This window comes from Delphinapterus leucas, chromosome 5 (assembly GCF_059928025.1).
Source record: "Delphinapterus leucas isolate spDelLeu-1000000601 "Yukka" chromosome 5, BTC_Dleu_Yukka2, whole genome shotgun sequence".
Lineage (NCBI taxonomy): Eukaryota > Metazoa > Chordata > Mammalia > Artiodactyla > Monodontidae > Delphinapterus > Delphinapterus leucas.
The window spans coordinates 97125338-97149888 of NC_143133.1; the positions used below are offsets into that span (position 1 = coordinate 97125338).

The following is a 24551-nucleotide window of genomic DNA, read 5'->3' on the forward strand; positions in this document are numbered from 1 at the left end:
AGTGGGAGATGGGGTGATATCTTCCTTGATGCAACTTTCTTACATATGGCTCCCAGGTTCTTGGGAAATACTCCCGAGTTGTGAGACCAAGAAGAGGTTTATCTAGCCATTAAAAGGATTTACATACAAAGTGTAGTGGAAAAACTGAGGACATGGAAAGGAGACGTGACCCATAGGCCAGAACCCCTCTGCAGAGCAAGGGGCTGGCACCCCTCGGCAAACCGAGGGCTAGCCAATAGACCAGAACCCCTCTGCAAGGCAAGGGGCTGGCACCCCTCGGCAAACCGAGGGCGGGCGAATAAGCCAGGACTGCAGGCAGTCCTGGATACTTTGGGCACTGATCCATGAAATGACCTCAGTATAATCAGAACACAAGGAAACGTCCGTGTGCTACTTTAGTATAATCAGAATGATGGGAACACAAGGAGATGTCCTTGTGCTGCTTATGAGCTCAAGGTCGAAGCACCGGCATGTCTTCAAGAAAGCCCATTGTTGCTTGTATAATAAATAAAAGCATATGTTGCTGCTTTGGCATTTCTGGAATGTTAAGAAAACTAAGTCTTAAGATGTAAACATAGATAATGCTTAAATAAAAGCTACCACAGCAGGACAGATGGCGCTGTTTTGCCTGAGCGAGCGGCAGCCCTCTACTGCTGTGCTTCGGCACAATTCATCTCGAGTGATGAGCTTGCTTTCGGAAACCCTGTCATAAGATAAACTGCAACAACAAAGCAAGACATTTTTAAAGAAAAGGGAAAAGTAGGGGGGTCTTTCCAGCAAGAATTAAGCCTCTTATTTGCCCTCACACATACTATGGGGTAATTTACCAACTCAATTTACATCCAGTAATGAGCAAAAATAAATAAATAAATAATTCAGTAATTCTGGTTTATAGTTTTTCCTTTTTTGGCAAAACAGAAGAAATACACTCTTTTCTGATTGCCCGGACCAGGGTTTTTAAAGTGTGGCACTATTAACATTTGGGGGCCAGATAATTTTTTGTGGTAGGAACTGTCCTGTGCACTCTAGAATGTTTAGCAGCATCCGTGGCCTCTACCCACTAGATGCCAGTAGGACATCCCCTCCCCCCAACCTATGACAACTAAAAATGTCTCCAGACAGTGGCAAATGTCCCAGGTGGCGTGGGGATGAAAACCATCCTCCATTGAAAAGTCCTGGCCTAGACAAATTATCAAGACACACAGCCCAGATAGTTGAGCCCAGACTGGGCTGGGATGCCAATTGAAGCCTTCCGCTCTCACTCCATGAGCCACACCTGTCTGATTCATGTTGCAGTAATGTTTGCTGTGGGCTGAGCACTGCAATTCTTAGAGGAACTTAGTCAGTCCTCTTAGTGGAAGACATCTCTGACCAGCCCAGAGTCAACCTCTTTTTTTTTTTTATTAAAGTAAAACAACACCTTAATTGTCTTTCTCAGTTAGTCCAGGGAGGGGGGTTATGACCCAAACCATTGTAGCTTTAGGGGTTGTCTCGTATCCAAGGCCTAGTCAATTGCTTATCCTTCTAGCCACCATGAAAAAGTGTGAAAGAGGAATTCTTTTTCTTAGCTGTGAGGATGAGCCTGACTGAGAATGGAAGCAATTCAGGGGAAAGCAGGATTAAGATAAAAGGAGACAGTATCCTGGGGAGAAAATTTGAGTCCTGGATCTAGCCATGCCTGAAGGCATCTTCTGAATTGTTTATGTGAGCCATCAAAGACATGGATGCAGTAAGCCAGTGGCACACAGCACTCACAGACTCTCCATGCTTTCCTCTTTTTCCAAATGAATCAGGGAGGTGGAGGTGGAAGAGCTTGGGTTCTTAACATCCTCTTCTAATCTAGCTCAGAATTGTGCTTCTATCTCTGCTCTGAAGTTCCTCTCCTAATCACTTTTGTTATAGTTATTTACACGGATGGCTTCTCTCTGCTACTGAGCTACATGTTTCTTAAGGACCAGATCCTATCAGATTCACCTTTACATCCCCTGCAGCACACAGCTGCCCCTCAGTAGAAAGTACAGATTGTGTAAAGCAACTTCAGCAGGTACCAAACTCTGTGATCGACATGTATCTTAAATTGATGCCCTTCTGGTTTCCACAGTAAGATTAGAGGGAAATTTTCAGCAGTGTTCAGATTCCGGAAGCTGGGCCTGTTTATTCCCCCTTAGCCCTCTGGACTCCATCTTTCCTTTCTGTCTGTCTTCCTTATTCATAGTTATGGACAGACACAATGGCCAAACAGCTCAGTTGTCACTTTCTTTGCCAGCCAGTCATGTTTCTTTGCATTTGAGAGACCTCCACCATGCATGAAAACTATCAATATAATTTTATGTTGGTTTATAAGTAACACCAAATTGACGTGCTTAAATACCCAAATAACACTTGGAAGCCTCTTAACTCACAGTATGGATGTGACAAGTGGCCCCAGAAAAAAGGAATAGAGCTCATTCTTTTCCAAACAATTTGAGTTACCTATGGAACTGTTACCAACCAGGGTTCTTGGCCTTCCCCAATCAATAGAAATTGATAAGAGGCTGGACAAGACATTCAGGCGAGGCTTAAGTGGGGTCCCTGCTGCAGCAGTGGGGAGCGAGAACAAACAACAGTTTCCCTTGCTTGCTAGCTCCCTGGGGGAGGGGTGAGGCAAGCTTGTTTCTTATATGGGGTGTGGGTAGGGGTGTGTCCAGGGGTCAGGCCAGAGGGGTGGCTTAGGTGTTTTGCCCACCCCTTAGGTGGTGTTGTGTGCAGGGGGCATGAGAAGTACCTTGCTTTTGCTCCCAACACCCTGTTTTTGCTCCAGGCTCTTCAAAAGCGGCAGTTGGGTTTTTTGGTCTCTTTGCATTTTTTGGGTCCAGAATTTGGCATGCACGCAGTTACTTTTAGTCCCATAGAGTTTCTTTGTATTTTGTTGCTCAAGGAGAGGTGTGTCCAGGTCCAAGCACTGCAGCACTGCAGCAAAGGGTCCCAGGTCCCAGGCTGTCTCAGAACAATTTCCCTACAGTTCCAGCAGAGGCCAGTCAGGGCACCTGTTTCCAAGAGTAGAATTCAAGCTTCTCATTCAACAGAGATCACTGAAGTTCACTGTGGAGAAGCAGAAATCTGGGATGGGATGCCTTGATCTTAGCCTGCTTGGTGGCCTGCCTCAGACACAGGAACTCAATTGACCACTGTGTATGAATGAAACCACTAGCCATTATGAATCAGGAACATGCCAAGTATGCATTTGGAATAAATAATGGGAAAGATGCTTTCTCTCTGCTGAATTGACAAGAAAGAGGTTTCAGCAGCATCTGCTAGAATCTGCTCATTTCGCAGGAAAAGATAACAAAAAGGTCACCTCACAAGTCAGCCTCCACCGGAAGTATGCACTGCCCTTGGTAACAGAAGGGCAGACGCAGCCACAGCCGAGCTTGTTCTTCTGCATGTGGGACCATTTGGTGAGGCAGCACATCATGCTCACCTTTTTCTATGTGTGGATTCATGTCCTCTTTATGTGCTTCTCTCAGGAACTTTCAGCTTCTCCTGCAAGAACACGTGTTCCTCCAGTGAACATCTTGGCAAAGGTGAGACTTTTTGGCAGCGGGGCCATTAACGATAGTAGGTGCCGGCGTAAATCTAGGAAGCCAGGGCACAGGGGAAGGCTGTGACCCAATTACTGACAGCTGTTAGAGCCTCGTTTCTCTGCATTTTAGTTTCCCCAGCAGAGTGGCACAGACACCACCATCATTAACATTTAATTTTGATTTAGTACGTCTGCACAGGCTGGAACAACTAAAGTGCAGCCTGTTGCCTATAAAAGTTCAAGCCCCCTTGAGGTCATTCTGGACCGCACCTGCTCAAACCCAAGTGGTTGGCAGACAAAGCTTTTCAAGGTCGCTCCAGTTTCTGAAGGCTTCCTTCTGCTGCAGGAGTTCTGAAAGGTGAACTTAAGAGCTATGTGAAGAGCTGGAATAACTCATGCAAAACCCCCTTCCTACTCCCCTGTGATCACGCTGAGAAAAAGAACCAAGAACTAATATTAAAGACCAAGGTCTAGGTTTCATAACGTAGATTGAAGGAAACCAAATATCAGTCTTAGTGATGGCATGTTTTAAAGTGAGCTAAGTGGTGCATGTGGAACAAACCTTGGAAAGTGACAAAGATTCTCTTCTTGACCAAACTTTAAACGGGCTCATCTGAGCCCTCTTTTCGACCAGGCCTTAACTCTGGCCTAGAAAAACTGCAGCCTCTCAGCACAAATGATTCCGTCCCCCCACTCCCCGCCCAGTCCCAAGCCCCCATTAAAAGATTTGAACAAACACTAACATAGCTCCTAACAGCTCAAGGCTGCACCCCTAGGATGACTCTACTCCCCCCTTAAACTGTCTGCCTGAGAAAACTGCCAGGAGGATTACTGTTTGTTCCAGCCCAAACCTGGTAATAGACAGGCCCCTGTACGGCCCCCATTCCTGTTTAGTAGGCTCTGGGGGGCTTGCTCTGACTTACACCACTACCTCCTGTCATACAGATACTAGAAGCTTGCTTCTCCTCTGGATAAGCACCAATCAATAAACCCAGTCTCTGCTGGAGGGCCCGCTCTTTCCCCTCCTGTCCCCCATTCTTCCTTGAAAACGCCCATCACCTCTGCACTTAGTACTGAATAAATTCTATCCTTAACGCTTTACCTAGTGTCCAGCTTATGTTTCACAAAGCTCAGATCTACATTTTCTATCTGTCCTCGGCAGCAAGGACTAGACAGACAGATCACAGTGCTAACAAGGCCAAGCTTATGAACTTGATCTCCATATGGCTCTGTCCATATTGTGGTCACACGTGTCCACCCGTCAGGTGTTTCACCAGGGCCTTTCATTGATCACAAGGTGAACCAGATGAGCACGCAGAGATGGCTCAGCACAAATCATTTGCTGCTGCTTTTTTGGTTCCTCATTACTGCTTTAAGAGTGCAAATATACAGATGGTGCTTGCAGCCTTCACTCTGTATAGCTCAGCTAGAAGAGAACCTTCCTGTTGTCGATCATGTTCTCCCCTCTCCCACCCACCCTTCTCCCTCTGTCTCAGACATTCCCATCACCTCCCACTTCTGTCTCTAGTGCCTATAAGCATTTATCTCTTGTACACTGTGCTTCATGATGTAACCATCAGTGGCTCATGGTTCATGTATTTATGCTTTACTGCGCCTAAAAGCAACAAGAACCAAATATTCCCTCTTGTTTTCCACCAGCGTCTAGCATCAGGCTAAGCACATCAAAACTATTCACTAAAATGCATGTAAATATTTTCATTGAGCTTTCAGATGACTTTGACAAATTTCAGCAAAATGATATTGAATTCCTTCATCATTTCTAGGATGGGCAGTAGACTCTCAAAGTGCTTACACATTTATAAAGTAAACTAGTGTTATTGTACTTCATGTAGAGTGAGTAGTCTTGTCTGTAGATTTTTTCCAATTTTATGTGTGATCATACAGTAATACTATATTTAACTACAAAGAAGGATCGTTTAGCATGCAGCATTACAATAGCTAGTTCTTTATACTTACATTGCAGTTAGCCTACATTTTCCTAGTTTTATACATATCTCTTTATCATGATAACATACTTTTATGCCCCTTTGAAGACAGAAAACAAGGTCTGGGGAAATATCATAGACTAGATGGCTCATAAAACTCCTCAGAAGTTAGGGATTCAAACTTCCAATCTCTGTGGTAATTGGATCTTTTTTGTTGTCATTTTGTTTTAGTCAACTAGGGATAGGACTTTTTTACTTAAGTTGTTGAAGGGAAAAATAAAAAGAAATCTTTTTACTGGAGAAAATGCAATTAATAAAAATGGTAGGGGTACTTCCCTGGTGGTGTAGTAGTTAAGAATCCACCTGCCAATGCAGGGGACACAGGTTCGAGCCCTGGTCCGGGAAGATCCCACATGCTGCGGAGCAGCTAAGCCCGTGTGCCACAACTACTGAGCCTGCACTCTAGAGCCCACGAGCCACAACTACTGAGCCTGAGCTCTAGAGCCTTCGTGCCACAACTACTGAAGCCTGCACACCTAGAGCCCGTGCTCTGCAACAAGAGAAGCCACCACAATGAGAAGCCCATGCACCGCAACAAAGAGTAGCCCCTGCTCGCCGCAACTAGAGAAAGCCCGCACACAGCACCGAAGACCCAACGCAGCCAAAAATAAACAATAAATATATTTATTTAAAAAAAACGCAGGCATTCACCAGTTAATTTCTATAGTTTTCAGGAACACAAAATAATCCTGTCAATGGGCCTAACACATTTAACTGAGATTGCTCATATGCTAAGATCCAGAAGGGGTCCTGCAGAATGGTAGCTCCCCAATTGTGTTCCAGGCTATTTTCAGATGTGTTCGTTTCCTATTGCTGCTGTGACAAAGTACCACACATTTAGTGGTTAAAAGCAACACAAATTTATGTTACAGTTCTGGAGATCAGAAGTCTCAAAGGGTCTCAACAGGCTAACAGCTGGTGTCAGCAGAGCTGAGTTCCTTTCTGGAGGCTCTAGGAGAGAATCTGTTCCCTTGCCTTTCTCAGGTTCCAGAGGCTGCCTGCATGCCTTGGCTTGAGGCCCCTTCCATCAGTGTATTAACTTGTGCCGCCAGGTTCACATGTTTTAGTGCAGCCCTTAGACTAAAGCTTCTACTGCCCTCTCTGTGCATATGGATCATTTTGGGGAGGTTTAATCATCTAATACGTTTGGTTCAGCTGGAGCAAAATCACTCATTTCCTCTAGAGTGATAGTTTTAATTCTAATAGCAAATTTTTTATACATTACAAACATCCTGAAAGAGATGTATGTAATTCTCCTGAAAGAGAATTATCACATCTTTAAGTTTTACTCCAAGTGACCACATATCACTTGGGTAACCACTTACTGAAGAAAAGGATCAAAAGACTATTTTAAAAACGAAAAATGAAGCATGCTAATTCATCACATCAAATTTGTATTTTTAATCACTTCATAGGATTTTAGGCAGGACGAGGGGCTATTACATTGATATATGCTGTCTGCCATCTTGATCAACTCCTTTCCAAACACACATAGGGTAGCTTATAATGCAAATAAACACAATCAAAGAAAGAATTATCAGCATGACCTAGGTGTGACCTAGGCTCTGTCTCTTATTAATGGAGTGATCCTGGGCAAGCCACACTTTCTTCATTTGTAACATAGGGTAAAAAACAACATGTACCTCAGATGGCTGTAAGGAAAACAGTGTGGAATTAAAAAGCTGTAGTATTCTTGTGTGGGAAGGTTCTTACGAATGGAAGCAGAAAGCCCAGGAGAGTCTTACATTAGTCCTTCCTGAAAGGACTGAAGAAATATCAGTTTTGATATTTGTTGAGAGGATAGCTGGGTTTGAAACGCTTAAACTTGACCCAAAATTTGATGTACCCAATAGAAAAAAAAAAATCCTTTTTTCTTTTTTGGTGGTGGTTATTTAAGCTTATAATGCAAATCCAAAGAAGCCAGGACATTATAAAGATCTTGGTGAAATTAAACATTCTAGAAATGGGCAAGTTTGAAAAAAATACAAAAAGGAAAATTTTTTTCCTTTTTCCAGGACTTGCTGAAATTTTAATGTCTTGAAGCTTGATACAAAGGAACTGTGGGTACACTCCTTGGTGCTTCATGCAGTCAGATGATACCATCAAAAAGTCCACATTCAAATCTTTTCATTTACCTAGAATTTAACTTGGTTTAGGAACATAGGTAGAGATTCAGCTTAATATTTTCCTAAAGCATGAGATAGCCACTGTTTGAATTCCATTCACTGAGTTATCCATCTTCTCCACTGTGACTCAAGTGTCACCTGTAGTAGCTACTGATTTCTATGCCTACCACCCCTCCCCTCCAGCTTCTGAAAAAACTAACACAAAACAAAAACTCTACACCCTGGCCACAGAGGTGGGCAAAGGACCAATTAGACCAATGAGAATCCCTCCCAGAAGCTTCTCTACCTGGAATGGCAGCAGAGAGCTCATTTTGCTTTGATCTTGAAGCTCTTGAGTCAGTCTAGAGTTGCCTGACAAAGAAGAGGTGGCAAGTCCTGAGGTGCTGAGTCTCCGGCTCCAGTTGCTCCAAGGCCAGTTCTATGGCTGCTATGGTTTGAGAATGTGGCTACTAAATTTTCTTTTTTGTTTAAGCTAGATATACCTGAGTTTCTATCAATCAAAACTGAAAAACCATGTTTATTATATATTATATATAAGTTCTTAAATGTTTTTGAATCTATTTTTACTCTCCACTCTGTTCCCACTAATCTACTTTTCTCTTCTTCTCTACAGCTGAACTGTTTCAATTTCTTTACATTTTAATATCTTTCAGGGCTAATCGCCCATCATTACCCTTGGTTACAGCCTTTCAGTTGGATTGACCTAGAGAGACACTGATTGGGGGAGGGGGAGATGGTCCCAGACTGCAGGTACAGGTTTTCTAGTTTCCGTAAAGGTACCCCTCCAACTTGCCATCTCGAATCTTAAATTAATAAGTTGGGATTATTGATCAGTCTCTTATAAATTGGTTAGCAAGAATCAGTGCTCACTTAGAGACTTGCTCACTTGAGCAAACTAACCATACTGGAGTTTCTAGATTTTACAACACCGAAGGCTTAACTATGGACCTCTGGGGCACACCTCAGTGGCTGTACCCAAGCAGCCAGTAGGTGGGCCAGCTGCTCTTTTACAATCTTTTTAATTGCAATAAATGGAATATGTGCAGTACAGCCCAGGATTCTACCAGGACATTAGGATGCCCTACTGTGCCTCATATGGAGGGGTGAGGTGTGACAATGTGATGTAATGCTAGGGACAAAATCAAGCAAGGTGAAAGGGACATTCAGGAAGGACAAAATGGGAAAAATTCTACGAAAACAATACTGTATATTGGTAAGGTAAAGAGACTTTAGATTGGGATTGGCTGGGTCTGAATCCCTGCTCTGCCACTAACAGTACGTGACCTTGGGCAAGTTACTCTAATTTTATCGGCACCACTTTTCCAACAGCATTTGCTCACTTTGTGTCTTTATGTCACATTTTGGTAATTCTAACAATATTTCAAACTTTTTCATTATTATTATATTTGTTATGATGATCTGTGATCAGTGATCTTTGATGTTACTACTGCAAAAAGATTACAACTCACTAAAGGCTCAGATGACAGTTAGCACTTTTTAGCAATAAAGTATTTTTTATTAAGATATATACATTGTTTTATTTTACACATAATGCTACTGCAGACCTAACAGGCTACAGCAGAGTATAAACATAACTTTATATGCATGGGAAAACCAAAAAATTCATGTGACTTGCTTTGCTGCAATAATTGCTTTTTGTGGTGGTCTGGAACCGAACCCACAATATTTCTGAGGTGTGTCCATATCATAATGGTCTATAATGGTAAGGCACAAAGAACTTAGACTGTGGATCTATTTGCAAAGTTTCCAATGGATGTCTCTCAGATAGGTGAGGAAAACTTTAACTAAACCAGTTCAGTACTTATAAATATTGCTAGTTATTACTTTTTTTCTAGTTTAACCAGTCATCTACATTCGAACTATTAATCTGAAAAGGGAGGGAGGAGAGCCAATATTTAAGTTGTGTTTAAAGAGAATCTTTAAATTATTAATTTGAGTAGAATTCCGTTTTCACAGAGGTTCTTACTTTGTGCAATAAACTGGGGTAGGTGCTGTGTGGATACAAAGATGGTAACAAAGGTCTTGGCCCTCCAGGAGATTTCAAACTAGTCACATTAAAAAAGACATGGGGAAGGAGGAACCAAGACGATGGAGAAGAAGGACGTGCTCTCACTCCCTCTTGCGAGAACACCAGAATCACAACTAGCTGCTGGACAATCATCGACAGGAAGACACTGGAACTCACCAAAAAATACACCCCACATCCAAAGACAAAGGAGAAGCCACAATGAGACGGTAGGAGAGGCGCAATCACAGTAAAATCAAATCCCATAACTGCTGGGTGGGTGACGCACAGACTGGAGAACACTTACACCACAGAAGTCCACCCACTGGAGTGAAGGTTCTGAGCCCCACGTCAGGCTTCCCAACCTGGGGGTCTGGCAATAGGAGGAGGAATTCCTAGAGAATCAGACTTTGAAGCCTAGTGGGAATTGATTGCAGGACTTCGACAGGACTGGGGGAAACAGAGACTCCACTCTTGGAGGGCACACACAAAGTAGTGTGCACATCAGGACCCGGGGGAAGGAGGAGCAGTGACCCCATAGGAGACTGAACCAGACCTACCTGCTAGTGTTGGAGGGTCTCTTGCAGAGGCAGGGGGTGGCACTGTTTCACCGTGGGGACAAGGACACTGGCAGCAGAAGTTCTGGGAAGTACTCCTTGGCGTGAGCCCTCCCAGAGTCTGTCATTAGCCCCAGCAAAGAGCCCAGGTAGGCTCCAGTGTTGGGTTGCCTCAGGCCAAACAACCAACAGGGAGAGAACCCAGCCACACCCATCAACAGTAAAGTGGATTAAAGTTTTACTGAGCTCTGCCCACCAGAGCAACAGTCAGCTCCACCCACCACCAGTCCCTCCCATCAGGAAACTTGCACAAGCCTCATAGATAGCCTCATCCACCAGAGGGCACACAGCAGAAGCAAGAAGAACTACAATCCTGCAGCCTGTGGAACAAAAACCACATTCACAGAAAGACAGACAAGATGAAAAGGCAGAGCTATGTACCAGATGAAGGAACAAGATAAAACCCCAGAGAAACAACTAAATGAAGTGGAGATAGGCAACCTTCCACAAAAAGAATTCAGAATAATGAGAGTGAAGATGATCCAGGACCTCGGAAAAAGAATGGAGGCAAAGATCGAGAAGATGCAAGAAATGTTTAACAAAGACCTAGGAGAATTAAAGAATAAACAAACAGAGATGAGCAATACAATAACTGAAATAAAAACTACACTAGAAGGAATCAATAGCAGAATAACTGAGGCAGAAGAACAGATAAGTGACTGGGAAGACAGAATGGTGGAATTCACTGCTGCAGAACAGACTAAAGAAAAAAGAATGAAAAGAAATGAAGACAGCCTAAGAGACCTCTGGGAAAACATTAAATGCAACAACATTCGCATTATAGGGGTCCCAGAGTTGAAGAGAGAGAGAAAGGACCAGAGAAAATATTTGAAGAGATTATAGTTGAAAACTTAACTTAATGAAAACATGGGAAAAGAAATAGCCACCCAAGTCCAGGAAGAACAGCGAGTCCCATACAGGATAAACCCAAGGAGAAACACGCCGAGACACACAGTAATCAAATTGGTAAAAATTAAAGACAAAGAAAAATTATTGAAAGCAGCAAGGGAAAAATGACAAATAACATACAAGGGAACTCCCATAAGGTTAACAGCTGATTTCTCAGCAGAAACTCTACAAGACAGAAGGGAGTGGCATGATATACTTAAAGTGATGAAATGGAAGAAACTACCACCAAGATTACTCTACCCAGCAAAGATCTCATTCAGATTTGATGGAGAACTCAAAAGCTTTACAGACAAGCAAAAGCTAAGAGAATTCAGCACCACCAAACCAGCTCTACAACAAATGCTAAAGGAACTTCTCTAAGTGGGAAACATAAGAGAGGAAAACCCCAAAAAATTAAGAAAATGGTCACAGGAACATACATATCGATAATTACCTTAAATGTGAATGGATTAAATGCTCCAACCAAAAGATACAGGCTTGCTGAATGGACACAAAAACAAGACCAATATATATGCTGTCTACAAGAGACCCACTTCAGCCTTAGGGACACATACAGACTGAAAGTGAGGGGATGCAAAACGATATTCCATGCAAATGGAAATCAAAAGAAAGCTGGAGTAGCTATACTCATATCAGATAAAATAGACTTTAAAAAAAAAGAATGTTACAAGAAAAAAGGAAGGACACTACATAATGATCAAGGGATCAATCCAAGAAGATATAACAATTATAAATATATATGCACCCAACATACGAGCACCTCAACACATAAGGCAACTGCTAACAGCTATAAAAGAGGAAATCGACAGTAACACAATAATAGTGGGGGACTTTAACACCTCACTTACACCAATGGACAGATCATCCAAAATGAAAATAAATAAGGAAACAGAAGCTTTAAATGACACAACAGACCAGATGGATTTAATTGATATTTATAGGACATTCCATCCATAAAACAGAAGATTACACTCCCTTCTCAAGTGCGCATGGAACATTCTCCAGGATAGATTACATCTTGGGTCACAAATCAAGCCTCAGTAAATTTAAGAAAATTGAAATCATATCAAGCATCTTTTGTGAACAAAACACTATGAGATTAGAAATGAATTACAGGGAAAAAAACGTAAAACACACAAACATATGGTGGCTAAACCATACGTTACTAAATAACCAAGACATCACTGAAGAAATCAAAGAGGAAATCAGAAAATACCTAGAGACAAATGAAAATGAAAACATGACAACCTATGGGATGCAGCAAAAGCAGTTCTAAGAAGGAAGTTTATAGCTATACAAGCCTACCTCAAGAAACAGGAAGAATGTCAAATAAACCATCTAACCTTACACCTAAAGGAACTAGAGAAAGAAGAACAAACAAAACCCAAAGTTAGCAGAAGGAAAGAAATCATCAAGATCAGAGCAGAAATAAATGAAATAGAAACAAAGAAAACAATAGCAAAGATCAATAAAACTAAAAGCTGGTTCTTTGAGAAGATAAACAAAATTGATAAACCATTAGCCAGACTCATCAAGAAAAAGAGAGGACTCAAATCAATAAAATTAGAAATGAAAAAGGAGAAGTTACAACATATACCACAGAAATACAAAGCATCCTAAGAGACTACTACAAGCAGCTCTATGCCAATAAAATGGACAACCTGGAAGAAATGGACACATTCTTAGAAAGGTATAACCTTCCAAGACTGAACCAGGGAGAAATAGAAAATATGAACAGACCAATCACAAGTCATGAAATTGAAACTGTGATTAAAAATCTTCCAACAAAAAAAAGTCCAGGACCAGATGGCTTCACAGGTGAATTCCATCAAACCTTTAGAGAAGAGCTAACACCCATCCTTCTCAAACTCTTCCAAAAAATTGCAGAGGAAGGAACATTCCCAAACTCATTCTATGAGGCCACCATCACCCTGATACCAAAAGCAGACAAAGATACTACAAAAAAAGAAAATTACAGACCAATATCACTGATGAATATAAATGCAAAAATCCTCTACAAAATACTAGCAAACAGAATTCAACAACACATTAAAAGGATCATACACCACAATCAAGCGGGATTTATCCCAGGGATGCAAGAATTCTTCAATATACGCAAATCAATCAATGTGATACACCATATTAACAAATTGAAGAATAAAAACCATATGATGATCTCAATAGATGCAGCAAAAGCTTTTGACAAAATTCAACACCCATTTATGATAAAACCTCTCCAGAAAGTTGGCAGAGAGGGAACCTACCTCAACATAACAAAGGCCATATACGACAAACCCACAGCAAACATCATTCTCAATGGTGAAAAACTGAAAGCATTTCCTCTAAGATCAGGAATGAGACAAGGCTGTCCACTCTCACCACTGTTATTCAACATAGTTTTGGAAGTCCTAGCCACGGCAATCAGCGAAGAAAAAGAAATACAAATTGGAAAAGAAGAAGTGAAACTGTCACTGTTTGCAGATGACATGATACTGTACATAGAGAATCCTAAAAATGCCACCAGAAAACTACTAGAGCTAATCAATGAATCTGGTGAAGTTGCAGGATACAAAATTAATGCACAGAAATCTCTTGCATTCCTATACATTAATGATGAAAAATATGAAAGAGAAATTATGGAAACACTCCCATTTACCATTACAACACAAGGAATAAAATACCTAGGAATAAATCTACCTAGGGAGACAAAAGACCTGTATGCAGAAAACTATTAAGATACTGATGAAAGAAATTAAAGATGATACCAACAGATGGAGAGATATACCATATTCTTGGATTGGAAGAATCAATACTGTGAAAATGACTATACTATCCAAAGCAATCTACAGATTCAATGCAATCCGTATCAAATTATCAATGGCATTTTTTACGGAACTAGAACAAAAAATCTTAAAATCTGTATGGAGACACAAAAGACCCCAATTAGCCAAAGCAGTCTTGAGGGAAAAAAAATGGAGCTGGAGGCATCAGACTCTCTGACTTCAGACTATAGTACAGAGGTACAATAATCAAGACAATATGGTACTGGCACAAAAACAGAAACATAGATCAATGGAACAAGATAGAAAGCCCAGAGATAAACCCACGCACCTATGGTCAACTAATCTATGACAAAGGAGGCAAAGATATACAATGGAGAAAAGACAGTCTCTTCAATAAGTGGTGCTGGGAAAACTGTACAGCTACATGTAAAAGAATGAAATTAGAACACTCCCTGTCACCATACACAAAAATAAACTCAGAATGGATTTGAGACCTAAATGTAAGACCAGACACTATAAAACTCTTAGAGGAAAACATAGGAAGAACACTCTTTGACATAAATCACAGCAAGATCTTTTTTGATCCACCTCCTAGAGTAACGGAAATAAAAACAAAAATAAACAAATGGGACCTAATGAAACTTCAAAGCTTTTGCACAGCAAAGGAAACCATAAACAAGACAAAAAGACAACCCTCAGAATGGGAGAAAGTATTTGCAAACGAATCAACGGACAAAGGATTAATCTCCAAAATATATAAACAGCTCATGCAGCTCAATATTAAAGATACAAACAACCCAATCCAAAAATGGGCAGAAGACCTAAATAGACATTTCTCCAAAGAAGATATACAGATGGCCAAGAAGCACATGAAAAGCTGCTCAACGTCACTAATTATTAGAGAAATGCAACTCAAAACTACAATGAGGTATCACCTCACACCAGTTAGAATGGGCATCATCAGAAAATCTACAAACAACAAATGCTGGAGAGGGTGCAGAGAAAAGGGAACCCTCTTGCACTGTTGGTGGGAATGTAAATGGATACAGCCACTATGGAGAACAGTATGGAGTTCCTTAAAAATCTAAAAATAGAATTACCATATCATCCAGCAATCCCACTACTGGGCATATACCCAGGGAAAACCATAATTCAAAAAGACACATGCACCCCAATATTCACTGTAGCACTATTTACAATAGCCAGGTCATGGAAGCAACCTAAATGCCCATCGACAGACGAATGGATAAAGAAGTGTGGTACATATATACAATGGAGTATTACTCAGCCATAAAAAGGAATGAAATTGAGTCATTTGTTGAGATGTGGATGGATCTAGAGACTGTCATACATAGTGAAGTAAGTCAGAAAGAGAAAAACAAATATCGTATATTAACGCATGTATGTGGAACCTAAAAAATGGTACAGATGAACTGATTTGCAGGGCAGAAGTTGATACACAGATGTAGAGAACAAATGTATGGACGCCAAGGGGGGAAAACCGCGGTGGGGTGGGGATGGTGGTGTGCTGAATTGGGCGATTGGGACTGACATGTATACACTGATGTGTATAAAACTGATGACTAATAAGAACCTGCACTATAAACAAACAAACAAAAAAACAACTAATACTAAACTTTCTTTGGGTTATTTGTATGGAAATATGTTAATATAAATGTTTCAGACAGTACATGAAATTTCTAAAAATCTTATATGTTCTGGTATAATAAGTCATAATTCTAGTTATTACTTTAAAATGTACATCTCAGAAATAACTAAATTTCCTTGTCAATTGCATTATTATGAACTTTCATCAAATCTTTAACCGTGGTCATGTTTAAGTCTTTTGTCATTTGCAGACAGTTCTGGGTGTACTCTGATGCTTCTGCAAATATATTCCTATAAAAGGGTTTCATGTTCAAGGAATTCATGGAAAAGACTCTGACAAGTACAGGTTTCTGGTAACTGACTATACTGCTGAGCTGAATGAATAAGCATTTTCAGAACTCTAATGGAAAGCTGATGAATTCATAAAAGTGCTAACAAAATATCAAGATGAAAAAGAAATTAATTACATGGGACTGAGTGAACTGATGATGATTATAATTTTTGTGACTTTCTGTTTGAATAAAAAAAAATGGGGATTAAAAGAAAATAAAAATAAAAAAGACATGGGCATAAATGAGGGACTCACAATACTTATAGGAGGGTAAGAACCCATGTATGGGGTGGGGAGGAGGTTGAACTTGGACAATTTCTTAGAGGAGATAGTATTCTAGCATTCTTAGTTGAAACTTGAAGTATTTAGTACATTTTAAATATAATTTCCCATGCATGGGGAATAGCATAAAGCAGTTAGGAAAGAGAGAGTCTGGAAATCCCAGGGAAAATTCTGGGATTTTAAATAGTCCAGTTTGATGAAAGAAATGGGTAAGAGGATAATGAAAGATCTGGCTACAAGGGTAGGCTGGGGATATGTTGAGAAAGTTGGATTTCATTTTGTGGTAAACCCCAGATTTTTGAGCAGAGAAATAATGCATAATTATGTATGCAATTATGGGTGACAGGAATATTCAAACATCATCCACAGTTCTTAATATATAATTAAAATATATTTTTTTCACTCATAAATTACAGGGAATCTTTAATAAAACATATGTACAATAAATAATTCACACTTAAAAATGTTTCATGTGACAGTTTCATGCCTTTTCAACAGAAGAGGCCACAATACCAGGAAAATCAGAAGGCAGTCTCAATAACTCTTCTACTTCTTCTTGCAAAGCCTCTGCTTTCTCATGCAACAGCAACTACAATAAAAAATCAAGACATGAGGCAAAAACACCAATTTCTAGAGAACTGCTAACATTTTACCACCATCTGTTTGACACCTGAATCCTTACATACCACCAAACTAGACATTAAAACTAATAATGAGATTGAAAAATGGCCACTTAAGAACAAGTGATTACAATTAATGAAGCTGAGACATTTAGTTAAAGCCATTTTAGCTGATCACTGCATTTGGTATACCAAAAATAAGGGAGCTTTAATACTCTCAAAGATTTGTTTTACTGAAGACTCAGCCACTTAAAAATTAACTTTTAATCTATAAAATTTAAGACAATTTTGCAAAAATTTAATTAGTTCTTAAAAATGTTATCCTTTATATATGGATTTTACTATTCCTCAAAGTTTAGTATGCCATCTTTTAAAAGCTTATCAGTGTTTCAAAGAAAAGTTTTATTCAAACTCCTAAAATTAATATGGCTAACTTCAAAAGAAGCATAATGAGCAAAGAAAGTATTTCTAAACCCAGTGCATAGTGGATGTCAATGAATATTTGCTGAATAACGATTTCTCCCCTTTCTTTAAAAAAGCCAGAAATAAAATATTCATATTTGTTGCATCTGGGTTTTGAGTATATTGGTGTGAAATATTTGCACTATTTCTCTTATAACATTTTTATGATAAAAAGGTCAGCAAAATCACACAGAGGAAAAAAACCACTCTCTACCAATTTGATATAAAGCATAGCATTATTTAGCACTATATAAAGGAGTCTAAAATGTAATTAGGATGTATATGTATAACTGACACTTTGCTGTATAGCAGAAATGAACACAACATTGTAAATCAACTATACTCCAATAAAAATTAATTAAAAAAAGAAATTTCAAATATAAAAAAAAAATAAAGCAATGAAGTCAAGGAAAAAAAAATGTAATTAGGTAAGCTTTCCAGTAACTGAGGTAATGGTGACCCTGCAAAATGAATCTACCAACACATCCTGTAAGCACTCTACAGATCACAAAGGACAGTAAGTAAACCATACAAAACTCACATGTCAACATTACTAGAATACGGAGAACACCACGAACATCAAATGACTTGAAGTGTTCTGTTTACCCCTTAGAGGCCAACTAGTAACCTCTGTTACTAATTCTTTTTTTTTTTTAATTTATTTTATTTTCATTTTTGGCTGTGTTGAGTCTTCATTGCTGACTAATTCTTTATATTAAGCTTTCCTGTTCAAATTACTGGGTGGTTTCTGTTCCTAATGATTAGACCCTGACAGATACAACCAGAAAGTAAGAAAGTACACCAATAATGATGGGGACACGCCAAAAAGACACAGGAGCCAGTCTGCAGGGGCTCTTCCTGGCCAACTCTGAGACCATTTGAGTATCAAAATAAGTATGAACCCATCATTCACTCTGATATAAATAAATGAATTAAAAGATAAATGAGGAAGGAATAACTTTTCCTCATAGTAAAATGCCAATAAAAAATATAGAGGGAACAATGGAGCTAGAAAATCACCACTTGACAAACATCATAGAAATAACTGAGGCAAAAATCATCAATGAATGCTAAAACAAGTGTGTGAAAGTTTAATGAAGAATAGGATATCTACATAGTCTCAAAGTATCCACTCCAAAAATACTAATAAAAAGGGAAAAATAATAATTTTACAGTGGAAAAGCTTGCCAGATGACACTTCCTTAACCAAATGATCAAAGTCATTATCAGTAATGTGATAAAGTGACATCCTGTGGCTCCTGATCTGATGTACTAAGGACATACAACTTTTTTGTGGCATTCCTGCAAAAACCTGTTTAACCTCAGTATAATCCTAACTGTTTTCCTTACTTCCATCCCCTATTTGCAACCTCTAACCCACTCTTCTACTCAAAATCCTGCAAGGAATATCCATTTTACTCTTTCAAGCTTACTGGAAAAGCAGAAAGGATGGTGGGAAGGAGAGCGTGTACCTCAGTCCATAAGATGGAAGCTATATATTAAGACTGGCTGAGCAATTAGACAGGGGCAGTATGGATCCTTGGACACACAACTGATTCCTCGTATCAGCTGCGAACACTAATAAAACTTTAACATTTAAAGTCGCTTATTTTGGCCATCGTTACCGCAGCTCCATTTGTATCCTTAATAACATATAGTGTAACTCTATAGTCCTGCTCTACTACTTACTGACTAGCTGTGTTTCCTTGGGTAAATCAATTTCTTTAAATCTTATTTATTTATTAATAGATTTAATTAATTAATTTATTTATTTTTGGTTGCGCTGGGTCTTTGTTGCTATGCACGGGCTTCCTCTAGTTGCTGAGAGTGGGCGCTACTCTTTGATGTGGTGCGAAGCCTTCTCATTGAGGTGGTTTCTCTTGTTGCCAAGCATGGGCACTAGGTGCGCGGGCTTCAGTAGTTGTGGCTCGCGGGCTCAGTAGCTGTGGCTCGTGGGCTCTAGAGTGTAGGCTCAGTAGTTGTGGCGCACAGGCTTAGATGCTCTGTGGCATGCGGTATCTTCCCGGACCAGGGCTCAAACCTGTGTCCCCTGCATTGGCAGGCAGATTCTTAATGACTTCGCCACCAGGGAAGCCCCAATTTTATTTATTTATTCAAGTATTTGCTAAATATCTACTATAGGCTGAATACTGTGCTAGGTGCTACAGAAATGGAAATAACTATAACTTCATTCCTATCAACCCAAAGAACTCCTAATCTAATGGAACAAGTTTTAGTGTCTTCATTTGTAAATTGAATGTAACACCAACTCTGCCCACCTCAGAGGATTGTTGTAAAGATCAATCAAAGCAATACAAACAATGTGAGCACTATTCACAAAGTAAGATGTAAATTTACTTTTCAGCCATTTCTGATCTATATATGACAATAGTATAACGATGAAGTTAAAAAACAAAAACAAAAAACTATGAGATTTCAGACCACAAGGATAGAACTATACTTGAGATCAAGAAGGAAATAATCCCAAACTGTTGTGTAATGGATTTACCCACATGGAGCAGGAGGGTAATGACAAACTGGATTGCATCTAGCAAAGGGTGACCAGTATAGTGAATAGCCTAAAACTAGGTTATTTACTACAGGTGAAAGAAACAGAAAAGATAAGCCCTTGGAGGCAAGAAGAGCCATTTTCAAGTATGTGAAAAGCTACCAAATGAACAAAGCAACAGTCTAGTTCCACAGGGTAGTACTCTATGATGCCATGGTAGACATTTTAACACAGCCTCATTATATTGGGATGCTCTTTGTAACACTAGGGGTCCAAAAATAGAACTACTTAATTTTTGAGGTTGTAGGTTCCTTGTCAGTGAAGGTGTTGGGGATGCTGAGGAAAGGACTTCTGTGCCAAGAGTAGCGGGAGGCAGAGTTCAGCGAGTTCCAGAGTTCCTCGTACTTCAATGAACTCTTGAAAGTGTCTTTATTTTTTAGGAGATCCTTTTCCTCCTTTTAGCAAACCTTGTATCATAACACGTGTATTATTTTTAGCCACATATTGTGAGTATAAACTTTTGCATATATAGTTAAACGTTTTTGCTTTTATATTCTAAAGTATAAGGAGATTACACTACAAAATATCATAAAGATTGGGCTTCCCTGGTGGCGCAGTCGTTAAGAATCTGCCTGCTAATGCAGGTGACGCGGGTTTGAGCCCTGGTCCATGAAGATCCCACATGCTGTGGAGCAACTAAGCCTGTGCGCCACAACTATTGAGCCTGCGCTCTAGAGCCCACGAGCCACAACTACTGAAGCCCACGCGCCTAGAGCCCGTGCTCCACAACAAGAGAAGCCACCGCAATGAGAAGCCCGCGCACCGCAAAGAAGAGTAGCCCCCACTCGCCGCAACTAGAGAAAGCCTGTGCACAGCAACAAAGACCCAACACAGCCAAAAATTAATTAATTAAAGAAATATATATATATCATAAAGATTAAAAAATAGTTTGCTTACCTTGGCTGATGAAACAATTTGCTTGGCCTGGCGTCTTGATAAATGATCAATTGTTTTTATCAGCACTTCAGGATTTGCATTAGCTAAGTGCATTAGACTTTTATAACCTGCATTGTATAACTGTCTTGCTCGACCCTGAAAAGTATTACAAAAATCATTAGGATCAGAATTTGGGATTAGGAAAAAGTAATTAAGTGTCTTACTGAAGGGAAAAAATTCACTTGCAGAGACAGGAATAAACTAAGATAATAAATATGAAGAGATAACACATCAGAATCCCAAGGAATTTTAAAAGATGCATTTGGGTCGTTCCAATCTGACTGCAAGATAGCTAGTTTTCTGTGCAGCTTAAGTGAGCTGATGTGTGCTGCAATCAGAAATAAGAAACCCATTAGGGCACTTAGGCTAGGGGCATCCCCAACCAAATGTTTTAGTCCAGTATCCCTAAAATGTTCTTACCATCTACTCAGGGGACCTCTGAGGTAGGGGTGTGTGTCTGCATTCCCAAACAGAACTCCTCTGATTTAAGAACTGAATAACAGAGGATAAACTGAAATCAAGGGTTGGTCATAAATAGAAAGCTAAGAAACCAGCTGAGGATACTTTCTCCTCACTCCCTTAGAAAATGTAAATGACCCTCACTGCCACCAAGTCACCACCACCTTCAACAAGCACTGTTTAAACTGACAGAAGGTGATTCTTCACTGGAGTAGAGGAAGGAAGGGATGTTAAGAATGACACATATACTTGGGAAGAGTCACCCCATCCCTACTGTTATTTTTTCCCATGAATGTGATTTTTCATCAGAACTTTTTCCAGATTAACAGGGATTTCTGGGAGACCATGGCAGCAATTAATTAAAAAAAAAAGATACCCATGATAAATGAACAATAAGGTTATTGTCACTTATCCTGTGACATGACAGTAAAACCTGATTTTTCTGTTAGTTGAAATCATCTCAGGTGGGAAACTGGGAGGCTACTAACCTCTAAAACTCCAGTCACTTCCATGAGAGGGATTAGCTCTGCCTTTACACAGTAAGTCAACTTCTTGGTAAGTTCTACCAAAAGGGCTCTATAAACCCAGAACTCCTCAAGTTCCTGCAGAACACAAAGAAATATGCAGAATTTAAATCTGGTAAGTTATTTCAAAATCTAGTTTGCATGGTAGAGGGCTCAGAGAGGACTCTCCCTTCTGTAAATTCTGGAAGTTGGGTTAAGCCAGAGATGAACAATGACTCCAAGCAAAATTATTACAAGGAAACATGGCAGAGACTGAGGAATTTGATGGAATGGTTTTAGGATGAGGAAAAAGATTGAAAATTGAAAAATAAACAACTATACCCCAATTAAAAAATAAAAAAGAAAAAGAAGTCAATAAGAAGAGTTCTATTCATCTTTATCAAAACATCAGCAAGTGATTGCACAGTTTTTCTTTCCCAAATGATTGAAAACAATTCCTACCTCTGGAAATTTATCCTGAAGACAAAATACTGAATATGGAAGGATTCAAATACAAGATGATGCTCAGTGTAGCAATATTTAAAATAGTATTAGAAACCATGAGTTGGTAATTCTTAAAGCTGGGTGGGTAAATGGGTATTCATTACATTACCTTGTCTTTTTAAATATAGGGTTGAAATTTTCTGTAATAGTAGTTTGGTTTTTTTTTTTTTTTTAAGTTTCCTTTCTAACCTTTGGGTATCACTGTGAGCATTTGTGATGCATGGAACAACATTAGCTAGCTACTTTGTGACCTACTACTTTCCTACTATTAGGAAAGTAGTCAATGCACTAGCATGGCAGCAAAAAAAGAAGAAAAGAAAACCTTGAATAGAACTACTGAATCAATCAATCCTAAACTGCCTTAGCTCTGGCTTTCCTGCTACATAAGATATTTATTTTTCCTTATTTAAATTTCTATGGAATTTTTCTGTTACTTGCAGTTAAAAGTATCTTAACTAATATGATCGGTATACTATTTTATTCCACTTACATAACTTTTTTTGTTGTTGTTTTTATTTATTTATTTTTGGCTGTGTTGGGTCTTTGTTGCTACACGTGGGTTTTCTCTAGTTGCAGCGAGCAGGGGCTACTCTTCACTACAGTGCATGGGCTTCTCAGTGTGGTGGCTTCTACTGTTGCCGAGCACGGGCTCTAGGTGCACGGGCTTCAGTATTTGCAGCACGCAGGCTCAGGAGTTGTGGCTTGTGGGCTCTAGAGCACAGGCTCAGTAGTTGTGGTACACAGGCTTAGTTGCTCCATGGCATGTGGGATCTTCCCAGACCAGGGATTGAACTCATGTCCCCTGCATTGGCAGGCAGATTCTCAACCACTGAGCCACCAGGGAAGTCCTACATAACTTTTTATAAAGAAAAAAATGCTTTAAAATATTGAAAATACATTCATGAGAGTTGTCGGGTAGACTGACCCTAGGATCAACCATCAAATTATAGTTGCTTTTGAAGTTCAACCTATAGATTCTTTCACTTGAACAATTCTGTAAGGCTCACATCCTTATAGTTCTATGTAAAACAAAGGGATAGAATTATCAGGGAACACCTTTTTAAATATGAAGAACAAACATAGTAAACTTAAGAAAATACATTTTAAAGGCCAGCTTCTCCTTATTATCCATAATGTTTGTGTACTGATTAGCTACCATGTAATTAGGGAATATAAGCTAAAATTTAAAAATCAGCATAAATTAAAGGTATTTAAAAGGTAAATTTGCTAAAATAATTATCATTTAATCCAAAGCCAAGTAGTTTTGGATTATTTACTCCATTAACATATATGATAGAACTAATTGCCCTATACACACACAGAATATGGAGGCTTAAGATAGTGCAAATGAAGTAGATTTTAAGTTTAAAAGTAGAATTCATTGTGGAAAAAATAAAAAAAAATAAGTACAGAAAAAAAAAGTACAGAAACAAATATTACTATGCCACCCCAAAATAATAAATTTCAATGCAGCAAAAATGGCTTATCTTATAAACTCATCAAAAAACTGTCTGGGTAGAAAACTCTGGTAAGCTTTGTTGTGTTATTTAAGGAAATTCTGAAAGCTTCTTTTAGTAAAGTCTTAAATATATCGATCTCAAATGCATATGGCCAAAATTAAGTTTTCTTCTTTATTTTATAAAACACACATTTGATGTAGAAACTGACATAGCTGCTTGACACTGGAAGCAAAAATGGGAAATTACTGTTGTAATCAAAAGAACATGGTACTGAGTAGTCAGGTATCTGCTGGAATATTGGTAACATACCAATCAAACACTTTACACAGTTGCCACTCATGAGAAAGACACTCACACAGAATCTACATCAATGGAGAAAAGTTATTTTAAGAGTTGATTCCAGGGACTTCCCTGGTGGTCCAGTGGTTGGGAATCCACCTTTCAATGCAGGCAACACGGGTTTGATCCCTGATTGAAGAGCTAAGATCCCACATGCCACAGGGCAACTAAGCCCTCATGCCACAACTACTGAGCCCTCATGCCACAACTAGAGAGAAGCCTGTGTGCCACAACAAAGAGCCCACGTACTGAAATGAAAGATCCCTCATGGTGCAACTAAGACCCAATGCAACCAAAAATAAAGAAAGAAAGAAAAGAAAAAACAACAACAACAAAAAGAAAGAGTAGAAAAAAAAAGAGTTGATTCCAAATACTTGAAACTATTAATGATAGTTCTAAAAGTAGGGATAACTAAGGACTTCCTACTTGTTCATTATGTTTTAGTTGAT

At 39.4% G+C, this 24551-nt stretch overlaps 1 protein-coding gene across 4 annotated transcripts in view; it reads right to left on the minus strand.

Annotated features, from left to right (window-relative positions):
* Window positions 1-1382: 1382 nt before the first annotated feature.
* The window catches only part of HELQ (helicase, POLQ like), a 56768-nt gene continuing 33599 nt past the window's right edge, over window positions 1383-24551 (minus strand). For 3 of the 4 annotated variants that reach the window (XM_089912178.1, XM_022599336.3, XM_089912179.1), the window contains 4 exons: window positions 21785-21898; window positions 20799-20933; window positions 10281-16839; window positions 1383-3522 (listed from right to left, as the gene is read on the minus strand). In XM_089912178.1, the coding sequence (XP_089768304.1) occupies window positions 16732-16839; window positions 20799-20933; window positions 21785-21898 (357 nt within the window). In that variant the 3' untranslated portion in view covers window positions 1383-3522; window positions 10281-16731. The remainder of the gene's footprint in view (window positions 3523-10280; window positions 16840-20798; window positions 20934-21784; window positions 21899-24551) is intronic. The other variant, XM_089912177.1, reaches the window with a different exon arrangement.